Source organism: Coregonus lavaretus (assembly GCF_964263955.1).
Source record: "Coregonus lavaretus genome assembly, chromosome: 17".
Lineage (NCBI taxonomy): Eukaryota > Metazoa > Chordata > Actinopteri > Salmoniformes > Salmonidae > Coregonus > Coregonus lavaretus.
In genome coordinates this window covers 22,157,904-22,170,265 of record NC_140004.1, presented here as the reverse complement: position 1 = coordinate 22,170,265, position 12,362 = coordinate 22,157,904, and the positions used below count along the sequence as shown (strand labels likewise).

General features: G+C 45.6%; 1 protein-coding gene across 3 annotated transcripts in view; it reads left to right on the top strand.

Moving 5' to 3' along the window:
• The window catches only part of LOC311145167 (bone morphogenetic protein 1-like), a 45,260-nt gene that overhangs the window by 11,960 nt on the left and 20,938 nt on the right, over positions 1-12,362 (top strand). For all 3 annotated transcript variants that reach the window (XM_084181375.1, XM_084181374.1, XM_084181376.1), the window contains 4 exons: positions 4,223-4,366; positions 4,674-4,791; positions 6,138-6,316; positions 6,540-6,645. In XM_084181375.1, coding sequence (XP_084037501.1) covers positions 4,223-4,366; positions 4,674-4,791; positions 6,138-6,316; positions 6,540-6,645 — 547 coding nt within the window. The remainder of the gene's footprint in view (positions 1-4,222; positions 4,367-4,673; positions 4,792-6,137; positions 6,317-6,539; positions 6,646-12,362) is intronic.

Below are 12,362 nucleotides of genomic sequence, written 5' to 3'. Positions count from 1 at the left end.
CAGTTCTAAAAGTCTGACTCCATTTATGCATGTGCTATTATATAATGCTGACTAAAATGTGTCTCCTTAAAGGAAAACTCCACCCAAAAACGTTTATTTGTTTCATTAGTCCATTGTTGATATAGTCCCAAAATGTTTTGCTTTTCAGCAATCAAGTTGTCAAGATATGTAACTTTCAAAATACGGCCGTATGATGCATTTTGCATCATATGATGCTGCGTTTTGCATTATTCTGTAATTTGAAAGTTACATATCTTGAAAACTTGATTGCTGACATGAAAAACATTTTGGTCCTATATCAACAATGGACATATGAAACAAATACCAAAATATAGTTTTTGGGTGGAATTTTTCTTTAATGATACAGTACAAACAAGTTCAAGAAAAAAGCTTTCATTCAGTTAAATAGTTCCCACATTTTCCCACCTCAAGGCCAATTATAGAAGGAGGCTTTGTAACTCTCTCCAAGTGCATCTGCCAGGAAGATGTGTACTATGCATTAACCACACAGCACCAGATGATGGCTCCTCTCCAACACTGAGTTGGCCATGACACCTGTTTTAAACAAACAGCATGTATCACGACTCAGGATATGACCCAGATGCAGACACAGGAGGCAGAAGGTTCAGTTCTAAGATAATTTATTATAACATGGGTTCCAGGCAAAGGGCAGGTCGAGGACAGGCAGAGGTTCGTAACCAGATCAGAGTCCGAGAGGTACAGGACGGCAGGCAGGCTCAGGGTCAGGGCAGGCAGAATGGTCAGTAAAACAGGGGGAACTAGAAAACAGAAACTAGAGAGACTGGAAAACGGGAAAACACGTTGGTAAGACAAGACGAACTGGCAACAGACAACAGAAAACATAGGTATAAATACACAGGGGATAATCGGGAAAATGGGAGACACCTGGTGGGGGGTGGAGACCAGTGACTAAGTCCAGGGATATATGGGACCAGGGGCGGTGAGGAACAGGGAGTGGTTGAAGGAGGCCAGCCGGAGCTTGCCGCTGGGTCTTATTCTGAGCACACACAGTGCAGGCGGCGATGAATGCGGAGACATCAAGAACCATGGTGGGCCACCAAAAACGTTGTTGTACAAAGGCCAGGGTCCAACGGGAGCCAGGATGGCAGGCAAGTCTGGAGGAATGAGCCCATTCCAGGACTGGGGAACGGACAGTCTGGGACAAACATCCGGTTAGCCGGGCCCCCCCCCGTGGTCCGGCTGGGAATGCTGCGCCTCACGGACCTGGTTCTCTATACCCCAGATGAGTGCAGCCGCTAGACAAGAGGTAGGGAGGATGGTCTCGGGGTCCGACGGTGTAGCAGCGGGGCTATAGAGACGTGAGAGCGCATCCTGCTTCACATTTTTGGACCCCGGCTGGTAGGAGATGGTAAAGTTGAACCGAGTGAATAGCGGGGCCCATCGAGCTTGCCTAGAGCTGAGGCGCTTGGTGGTGCGGAGATATTCCAGGTTCTTGTGATCAGTCCCCCTGGAGAGGCTCAAAAGCCGAGGTGAGGAGTGGTAGCGGGTAATGTTTTTTAACCGTGGTGTCATTCAGGCCCCGGTAGTCGATACACGGGCGTAGGGTTTTGTCCTTCTTCTCCACAAAGAAGGACCCTGCGCCGGCGGGTGAGACAGAAGGATGGATACACCCTGCAGCCAGGGAGTCCTCAGTGTACCTTTTCATCGCCTTGGTCTCCAGATCCGACAGGGAATAAAGCCTCCCCCGAGGTGGTGTAGTGCCCGGGAGAAAGTCGATAGCGCAGTCGTAGGGCCGATGCGGAGGAAGCGATGTGGCACGGGCCTTGTTGAAAACCTCCCGGAGGTCCTGGAACGGCGGAGAGGTCCGAGGCTTCTCCTAAGCCTGCAGGAAGACTTCCCGGGGCAGGCTGCGCCGTCTTCAGGCAATGAGCATGGCAGAACGGGCTCCAACCATTGATAGAAACAACAGTCCAGTCGATAAGGAGATTGTGCCTCTGGAGCCATGAAAACCCCACAACCACGGGTACCTGAGGGTATTCAATGAGCAGGAACTGCATAGACTCACTGTAATTACCTGACACTCTCAGGTTAATGGGAAACGTATTGGGGGTGACTCTGCCAATAGAGCACCCATCCAGCACTCTGACGTGTGGGGATTCCCAGCTCCGACACCAGGGTAGCGTCCATAAAGCTCATGTCGGCCCCAGAGTCAATGAGCACCCGGAGAGATTTGGACTGGTCACCCCACAAAAGGATAGCATGGAGAGGGGTGCGAGTAATGGAAGATGGGCAACTCCCCATACGGCTCACCAGCGTACTCATACCTACTGGATGAGCCTGGTCTTTTAATGGAGAGGTAGATATGTAATGTCCTGGTGTTCCACAATACAGACAGCTCTTGGTGCTTAGTCTGCGTAAGCGTTCAGCTGGAGACAATCCGGCCCTGCCCAGTTGCATGGGCTCCGGAGGAAACGAGTCGACAGTCCTCTGTGATTCCTGAGGGAACTCGGGTGACATCGGATTCTCCCGGGGACTTCCAGGATTCCTCGGAGGCGAGGTGGGCGCCGTGGACGAGCGAGTGTGACCGGCAGCAGATCTCCTCTCCCTCCTACGTTCCCGTAGCCGCCCATCGATCCGTATGGTCAAGGCTATGAGAGAGTTGAGATCCATGGGAAGCTCCTGGTCTGCGAGCTCGTCTTTAACCACCTCCGATAAACTGTGCAGGAACGTGTCGAACAGAGTTTCCGGGTTCCAGGCACTCTCGGTGGCCAAAGTGTGAAAATCTACCGTGTAGTCTGCCACACTATGGGAGTCTTGACGCAGTTGCATTAGCTTACGAGCAGCCTCTCTCCCGGACAATGGCGAATCAAACACCTTTCTAACCTCCGCCACGAACTCCTCCAGACTGAGGCAAACAGTGGATTGTTGCTCCCACACCGCCGTAGCCCAGGTGAGAGCCCTCCCAGACATCAGCGTTATCAAGTACGCTATCCTCGAGTGATCCGAGGGAAAAGAAGAGGGCTGCAGCTCAAAGATGAGAGAACACTGGGAGAGAAACGCCTGGCAGGATCCTGGATCTCCAGCGTAGCGCTCCGGAGGAGGTAAGCGAGGTTCTCGGGAAGCCAGGGTAGATTGGGGAGAGGCGCCGCTGGTAGTGGGGTAACTGACAGCCTAGGGGGTTACTGTTGTGTCTTGCTGCTTAGTAGATAACCTGCGGCATTGCTCCAGCAACGCAGTGAAAGCCTGATCATGGTGTCCCGCTAAGGTCTGGAGTCCTTCCATAAGGTTTTGAAGTAACTCCTCGTGTCTTCCAATGGCGGCTCCTTGGAAGGAGACAGCGTTGCGGAGCTGGTCCGATTCTGCTGGGTCAGTCATGGCCAGTTCGTACTATCACGACTCAGTATATGACCCAGATGCAGACACAAGAGGCAGATGGTTCAGTTCTCAGATCATTTATTATAACACAGGGAGCAGGCAAAGGGCAGGTTGAGGACAGGCAGAGGTTCGTAACCAGGTACAGGACAGCAGGCAGGCTCAGGGTCAGGGCAGGCAGAATGGTCAGTAAAACAGGGTAGCGTCAATCAGGACAGAACGGCAGGCAGGCTCAGGATCAGGGCAGGCAGAATGGTCAGTAAAACAGGGCAGCGTCAATCAGGACAGAACGGCAGGCAGGGTCAGGGCAGGCAGAATGGTTAGAACCGGGAGGACTAGAAAAATAGAAACTAGAGAGACTGGAAAACGGGAAAAAACGCTGGTAAGACTTGGCAAGAGAAGACGAACTGGCAACAGACATACAGAAAACGCTGGTATAAATACACAGGGGATAATGAGGAAAATGGGAGACACCTGGTGGGGGGTGGAGACAAGCACAAGACAGGTGAAACAGATCAGGGTGTGACAGTATGTTTATCACCAGCACTCTCAAAGTGTTTATGAAGGCCCTATAGAAAATGCTCAACAGAAGTTATAAAGCACACCATTTAGGAACAGCTGAAATGTTGTAGTCTCAAATGTTTAAGTTTCTCATGGTCTGTATGTTATGGTCTGTGTGAACTGAACTGTCAATTCACATAACAGGTCACTTTCTGACTCAATAGTATCAGTTATTGGTCATTCTAGATTCCACAAAAAGGTGGTTGGTTTTTACCATGTTCTCACCAGAGTTTCACTTTTTAATTTGACAGTTCTCTATGATTATATTGTACAAACTTAATCATTGGCTGGGTTTTGTGAATTACAGGGTCTTCTGCCAATGAGACCAGTCGAAACATAGCGGTGCCAAACCGGCAAGGATCACGCCGTAGGAAAAGGGCGGCAACCTCCAGGCCTGAGAGGGTGTGGCCAGAAGGTGTCATTCCCTATGTCATCAGTGGGAACTTCAGTGGTACGTCCCACCTCATCACTGATGTTTACTTGCCCTATGGTTCTCATATGAGCCCTATAATATAGTTCCCTACTAAAGGGTGGCAGCTGGTGTCCATTCAGCATACCTGCATTCACAGTACCTACATTAAAATGAATGTCTTGGTAGCTATTGGACATTTTATTAACTTTACTTGGGATGAATTTGGCAGTGGGTCTAGAACTACGAGCAAGCTGTCAGCATTGGTACAGTATTTTATCCTCCTTTTTATGTGTGTCTTATGTTCGTCAGCCTCACTGATCTCCTCCCTTCTTCCCATCACATTCAGGCAGCCAGCGGGCGATATTCCGTCAGGCCATGCGTCACTGGGAGAAGCACACCTGTGTGACCTTTATGGAGAGAACAACAGAGGAGAGCTACATTGTGTTCACCTACCGGCCGTGTGGGTGAGTCCACAGAGGTCTGGGCTCGCATCCCTCAGGAAGGAAGTCTAGCTGGTCAGCCTGCTCACACATGATACTCCTTTATCCACACAGCCGTAATGATTTATTGCTTAAGTACTTTTCCTTACTTCTCCTCCATTGGCCTTTAGTGCTTGCTCATCCCTTCTGTCCGCAGTCTGTCTGCATGAGTTGTGGTAATTGCAGCCCCCTGCAAGTCCTGGGAAAGACGGCCATTCAGGCCTGAGGAATGCTTGCTGTGCCTCATAGTCCTGACACATCTTTCACTGAGCACTCGTGTCGCACATGGTTTTTTGAATGACACCCAAGGGAGACCTCCTCCGCTTTATCATAACCTGCCAGCTTTTATTCCACGTGATATAGTTTGTCCTTTTCCCAGCTATGCATGTTTTTAAGTTCAAATGAGTTCTGCACACACAGTACATCAGTTACCAAGAAGAGTATTAAAGAGCGGATATGGAACATAAACTGCCCTTTTTCCACCCAGCTGTTGATAGCCATTTTTAGCCTGGTAACTGGCCTCCAGAGTAACAGGGATGACATTATCCACGCAGGCGGCTGCGGTTAGCAGTGGGAATGCCTGGGCTCTGGGCTGGCCTGCTGCATATTCAGCAGGCCCCATCTGTCCTGTGCAAAGTTCAAGACCCATCTCAGGAGAGCCTGGCTGGGCTCATAGTAATTAGAGAGAGGCTGGTTGGCCCACAGGGGCGCGGTGTGTGCCCATGGACTGGGCTCCCACACTGAGCCTTTCATGTCAGGGAGGGAGAGAAAGAGCCCTGCAGTCTGCAGCCAGCCATCACTGTCACACACTGTAACCCTCCATCTACAGTGAAGCACACATCAATGAATGTCACCACTGTATTAGGATTGAGGGTTCGAGGGTCACCTTGTCTAGTTTTTCTAAGATGTGCTAGATAATTCTGTTCCTAATACTGTATATATGTGTTAGAGATGTCAGTTGAACCACAAAGTGTTGCAGTCAGACCCTGTGTCTCTCTACGAACTGGGATTCCTTCCCTATTTGTTCACTGCCTCTGGTTTACACTTGCATGTTTGTGGAAGTAAAGCTCTATATATCCGGTGTAACATGAAGTTCACCAAGTTCTTGTTACATGATTGATCTGTAGACATAAATGTAGCACTTAGATAGATAGTACTATGGTAAGCAGGATGGCCCCTTTTGAGCTAACACTGTCATCTTCGTGTCTGCCAAACAAAAAGAGACCTAGTTTTGTCTTCTGTGTAGCCAGTTACCACAGTCTTGGGAACTAGCTTGTTACCCTGCCTGTTGACCTGTCCCTGATCTGTGTTCTGGGTGTTGGACCATGCAGGTGCTGTTCCTATGTGGGCCGCAGGGGTGGCGGTCCCCAGGCCATCTCCATTGGAAAGAACTGTGACAAGTTTGGAATAGTGGTGCATGAGCTGGGCCACGTGATTGGTTTCTGGCACGAGCACACCCGGCCTGACAGAGATGAACACGTCAGCATCATCAGGGACAACATCCAGCCAGGTAAGACAACTGTGTATGGAACAGCCCACTCATCTAACATGGAGAGATGTCATATGAGATGAGCTTATTTTAAGTGTCTATGATGAGACCATCACATGATTCTGTGATAAACATAGTTTTCCCTTTCTAGGTGATAACCACTCACTTTTGCCATTCAGTATGATGGGACAGTATTTGAGGTAGGGGTAGGTTTCAGCTTCTGTTTTCTTGCTTCCATTCACAGGACAGGAGTATAACTTCTTGAAGATGGAGCCAGGGGAGGTGGACTCTATGGGAGAAGTGTATGACTTTGACAGCATCATGCACTATGCCAGGAATACATTCTCAAGGTAGGAGCTGGGCTAAGTTCCACTTCATACACAGCAAAACAGAACAGACATCATAGAAACCAGTTGCAGTCTAGGTTAGAGAGCAGATTCCCAGACTATGTAACTTTTGCTCTCTTAATATCTCTCTCAATATCTTTTCTATGTTACTGCTGAAAGTTTGATCTCTTCATAGTTAGGGCTGTGGTGGTCATGACATTTTGTAAGCCGGTTATTGTCATGCAAATCACATGTTTAGCATCTCCAGGTCTCCATGCATACAAGCCACTGATGCGCGCCTTTGGAACATCTACATTTAACAAAAGTATAATAAATCAATTTATTATACACCATCACAATAAATCCATTATTTATTTTAGGCAGGTCTAAAGAAACTGTGTTTCAGAAGAACCGAATATGAGTCGGCCTATTGTATGTTATCTGGCTATGCTCCATGCCATAGGCTGTAGGCTTGTTCATTTAGCAGACAATTTATGCTTATAAGTCCCATTATTTTATTTTATATTATACGATTTTAGAAATAATATTTTTCCCACGCAGGAGCGAGTGCGCATATGAAGTGGCTATGTTGAGCGTAAAAGTGATAATTTGAAATAGGTCCTATACGCTACACAGCCAAAAGTATGTGGACACCCCTTCAAATGAGTGGATTCGGCTATTCCAGCTACATCCGTTGCTGACAAGTGTATAAAATCGAGCACACAGCCATGCAATCTCCGTAGACAAACATTGGCAGTAGAATGGCCTGTACTGAAGAGCTCAGTGACTTTCAACATGGCACCGTCATAGGATGCCACCTTTCCAACAAATGAGTTCGTCAAATTTCTGCCTTGCTAGAGCTGCCCCGGTCAACCGTAAGTGCTGTTATTGTGAAATTGAAACGTCTAGGAGCAACAATGTCTCAGCCGCGGAGTGGTAGGCCACACAAGATCACAGAACAGGACCGCCGAGTGCTGAAGCACGTAGCTGTCCTCGGTTGCAACACTCACTACCGAGTTCCAATCTGCCTCTGGAAGCAACGTCAGCACAAGAACTGCCCGTTTCCATGGCCGAGCAGCCGCACACAAGCCTAGATCACCATGCGCAATGCGAAGCAGTCCAACGGACGAATCTGGGTTTGGCGGATGCCAGGAGAACACTTCATGCCCGAATGCATAGTGCCAACTGTCAAGTTTGGTGGAGGAGGAATAATGGGCTGGGGCTGTTTTTCATGGTTCGGGCTAGGCCTGTTAGTTCCAGTGACGAGAAATCTTAACGCTACAGCATACAATGACATTCTAGATGATTCTGTGCTTCCAACTTTGTGGAAACAGTTTGGGGAAGGCCCTTTCCTGTTTCAGCATGACAATGCCCCCGTGCACAAAGCGAGGTCCATACAGAAATGGTTTGTCGAGATCAGTGTGGAAGAAATTGACTGGCCTGCACAGAGCCCTGACCTCAACCCCATTGAACACCTTTGGGATGAATTGGAACGCCGATTGCGAGCCAGGCCTTATCGACCAACTTCAGTGCCCGACCTCACTGATGCTCTTGTGGCTGAATGGAAGCAAGTCCCTGCAGCAATGTTCCAACATCTAGTGGAAATCCTTCCCAGAAGAGTGGAGGCTGTTATAGCAACAAAGGGTGGACCAAGTCCATATTAATGCCCATGATTTTGGAATGAGATATTCAACGAGCAGATGTCCACATACTTTTGTACATGTCGTTTGTTTGGCAAATTTAGTTGTGAATGATACAAACCTTAAAATGTCTTAGAAATCAAAACATATATGGGCTGCATGATGCGACTATAGGCTATTGACTATTTGAAAAAGTCATAAAAAAAGCTTGCATCAGGCTGCACACCCTGTTCTCTCATCAAATAAAAATATGTTTTCTCCCAGACTCATGGATAGAAAGTTTGGAGAATAGCATAAGGTAACCAGTCCATCCAGTATGCATAATAATACAGTCTACACTCAAAGGCAATTACTAGAATTTGTTTAATTTTGGAGTATAAACCAGACCAATTATGCACCAAAGACATCTTAAATCAGTTGTTTTATTTTATTTTTTCTGCCGTGCGTAATATGTGGTAGGCTATGTATTGTATAAACGCACAATCATTATTTTAATTCAGGTTTATTTTTTCGTGCTTGGGGTCATATATAGGCCTATGCATAAGCTCTAATATGCGAATGGGCGTTCTACATGCAACGTCTTAAATGCTTTGTATTAATCATCACCTTAGAAAGCGCTGTCCATTTGGTTGTGTTTGGCTTTGAAACAACATCCACCACGACCATGTTTTCCACTCAGTTTCCACCTGTTGAACTTCTTTCTTCAAATTAATCATCCCAGTGAGGTCAACATTTTTTTAGCCTAATGGTGAGATTTAAAAGCATGATACTGTTCTGATGATAAGTGTTTGATGTGATTTTGGATTTAATTTGGATTGATGTCAGCGTGGTTAGAGGGACAATAGAGCATTGAGTACCAGGCCATTAGCGACCTGATGGTGGTTAGTGAGTTGGGTACTACCAATGTATGTCCAGAGTGCATAAGAGGAGATTACAGTGACTCAACGGTCACGTGGAATTTCACTGCGGTCATGACTCATGACTGTTAGTGTGGCAGTAATACGGTCACCGCAACAGCCCTATTCCTAGTTCTACTATGTGTCAAAGTCTCTTTAATTTCATTACTTTGTTTTATATTAGTGTCAAGGCTTATGAAAGGTTGCACAAATTTAAGTTTAGAGTCCTTTAATACACTCTCAGAATAAAAGGTACAGAATTGTACTTAGATGGGTATAAACTCTTGTCACTGTAGTGGTACCCTGTAAGTTACATCCATTGTACCATTAGTTATAGGTATATAATTTTACACTTGCAGTTCATACCTTAAAAGAGCTAATAGTGTACCATATAGTCCAAAACCTTTGGAAAAGGTACACATTTGCCTTTGCGGGGTACCACCAGTAACAAAACCGTTTCTTTTAAGTGGCAAAAATGTACCTCTTCTCTATATCAAGTCCCTCGTGTACACGCCTCTTCGCTATCTAGTGCTGAGTGATTAGTGCTTTTTCGGTTCGATTTCGGTTCGATTATTACAAAATATAATTTTTACACATTAAATGCACTATGCATTATGTGGGTTGAATGCTGTAACAACACAGAATAAAACAATTAATAAAAGTCCCATGATGGTAGTGACTGCCCATTACTGCTTATCACTTATTAACCATCATTTATTCACATTATTTTAATAAAATATTTGTTTTCTTTGATTAATTTATTATTTCATTCCAAGTCATCATCTTATCTCTATAGAGCGCATTCTCTCTTGGCCCTGTGTAGCTCAGTTGGTAGAGCATGACGCTTGCAACGCCAGGGTTGTGGGTTCGATTCCCACGGGGGGCCAGTATGTAAAAATAAAAAAATAAAAATGTATGCACTCACTAACTGTAAGTCGCTCTGGATAAGAGTGTCTGCTAAATGACTAAAATGTAAATGTTTTGGTCAACGTGGTCTCTGTGTCTGCTCCACACAGACCAGACAAGTGAGCGGGCGCGCAATGGATTATCGTCATTGTAGTTAATTACCACGTTTTCTGTGCTAAACTATGCAGAATATTGATCTGATTTATCTCTACAGAAACTGAGCATCAAACTCACAGAAAAAAATAGAACGAAATTGAATTCTAATAATTTAACTGATGTAGGTCAATTAGTTATTTAAAAACCAAAAAATAACCAAATTAAGTTTCGGTTAATTGCTCAGCACTACCGCTATCCCACTTCTGACACCAATGGAGTGAATTGGGTGGGTAGCCCCGACCAGGACTCGAATCTGGGTCCAGCGACTGTCAAGCCAACACCTTAACCATTACGCCAAGAGGTCTCTACCTCTTTGAAAAGGTCGCTCAGTGTTGGGTTAAGGTTGGTACAATATTAATTACAGCTTACCCTGTATGTATTGTCACATGCACTTATGTAAGCCTTTATAAAGACTTCAGAATTGTCAGCGGACATGCACAAACTTTAATTAACATAAACATAGACCACTTAAACTGGTACAACACTTTCACTCACGGGTGGCCAAAAATAAATAACTGAAAGCTGCGCCCCCACTAATCCATGCCTCCACCCTGAGAAACAAAAATGTTCCTTCACCGTACCCCTTTTTTGAGAGTGCGTGATGATTGTACCTTTTTATATTAAAAATATTGGTTACAAGAATGTACCATTATACTAGATTATCCGCACATGTACCCTAAAAGGTATTGAATTGTACCATGTGAGATTAAATGTGTACCTCTGAAGGTACATGTAACTGCCAAAATAAAGGAAACACCAACATAAAATGTCTTAATAGGACGTTGGGCCACCACGAGCCAGAACTGCTTCAATGCACCTTGGCATAGATTCTACAAGTGTCTGGAACTCTATTGGAGGGATGTGACAGCATTCTTCCATGAAAAATTCCATCATTTGGTGTTTTGTCTATGATGGTGGAAAACACTGTCTTATGCGCCGCTCCAGAATCTCCCATAAGTGTTCAATTGGGTTGAGATCTGGTGACTGAGACGGCCTTGGCATATGGTTTACATTGTTTTCATACTCATCAAACCATTCAGTGACCCCTCGTGCCCTGTGGATGGTGGTATTGTCATCCTATGGGGCCATAGCCATGGTAGCCAAAATAATGGCATGCCCAGCATTTTTATACATGACCCTAAGCATGATTGGATGGTATTTGCTTAATTAACTCAGGAACCACACCTGTGTGGAAGCACCTGCTTTCAACATACTTCGTAGCCCTCATTTATTCAAGTGTTTCCATTATTTTGGCAGTTACCTGTACATTTTGTGTGTTTTTATATTTTTGTACCCCAGGGAAGAATACTGTACCCTAAACGTACCATTTTTTTCTGAGAGTGTACTATTAAATTATTGAGCTGCTGACATTTTTAGCTTGGGTGACAGAATCTCATCCTAATTTGTCACAGTGCTCTCTCTATTACTCAGCTTGTATGGCGGTCGGTCTGATGAGTTTTAAGTACAGGGAAGCAGAACAAATTTCAATAAACAACTGATTGATGGACTTCATGAATGTGTCAGTGCCTTGGCTTAAAGGAAGAACAGCTGAAGAAGATACGACTTCTTGAGAGTGTCTTTCTCTCTTTCTTCCGCAAGTTTATTTTGCCTTGGATCTTTTAACTCTCAACGGTCACCGCTTACATTTTAGCATGCAGTGAAAATGCTCATGGGCTGAACTGATCTCTGTGAGATTCAGACAGGATTTATTGCTCGTCCTTGTAATGGGATTTCAGAGGGTAAAATAGTGTAATCTATCAGGGTGCCTGGAGTAACATGTCAGTAGAGTTGAAAGAGCAGAGTTACAGAGCTTTCCTTTTCAATCCTGGTCATGTTTCTGATTTACTAAGTTTTCCTAGACAGCGCCAACTTTTTGATATTGTATAGCCTCATGTCCACCTTACCCAGTCCCTCTGTACTCTATGAGTAGAGCCTGCCTACCAACCCCCATGTAATACAATGCCTATCTGTTCTGCATAATGGGGTTGAGCATATATCATATACATTTCTTCCAGGTAGCCTTTCAGATAGCTAAGTCTCTCAGTAAGGATGCTGTCCAGTGGCAGCTATGTATTAAGGGGGGGCATTTATGGATAAGGTTTGATTATGTCTACCTTTTGATGAGCTAGCTTTTACCCACAGC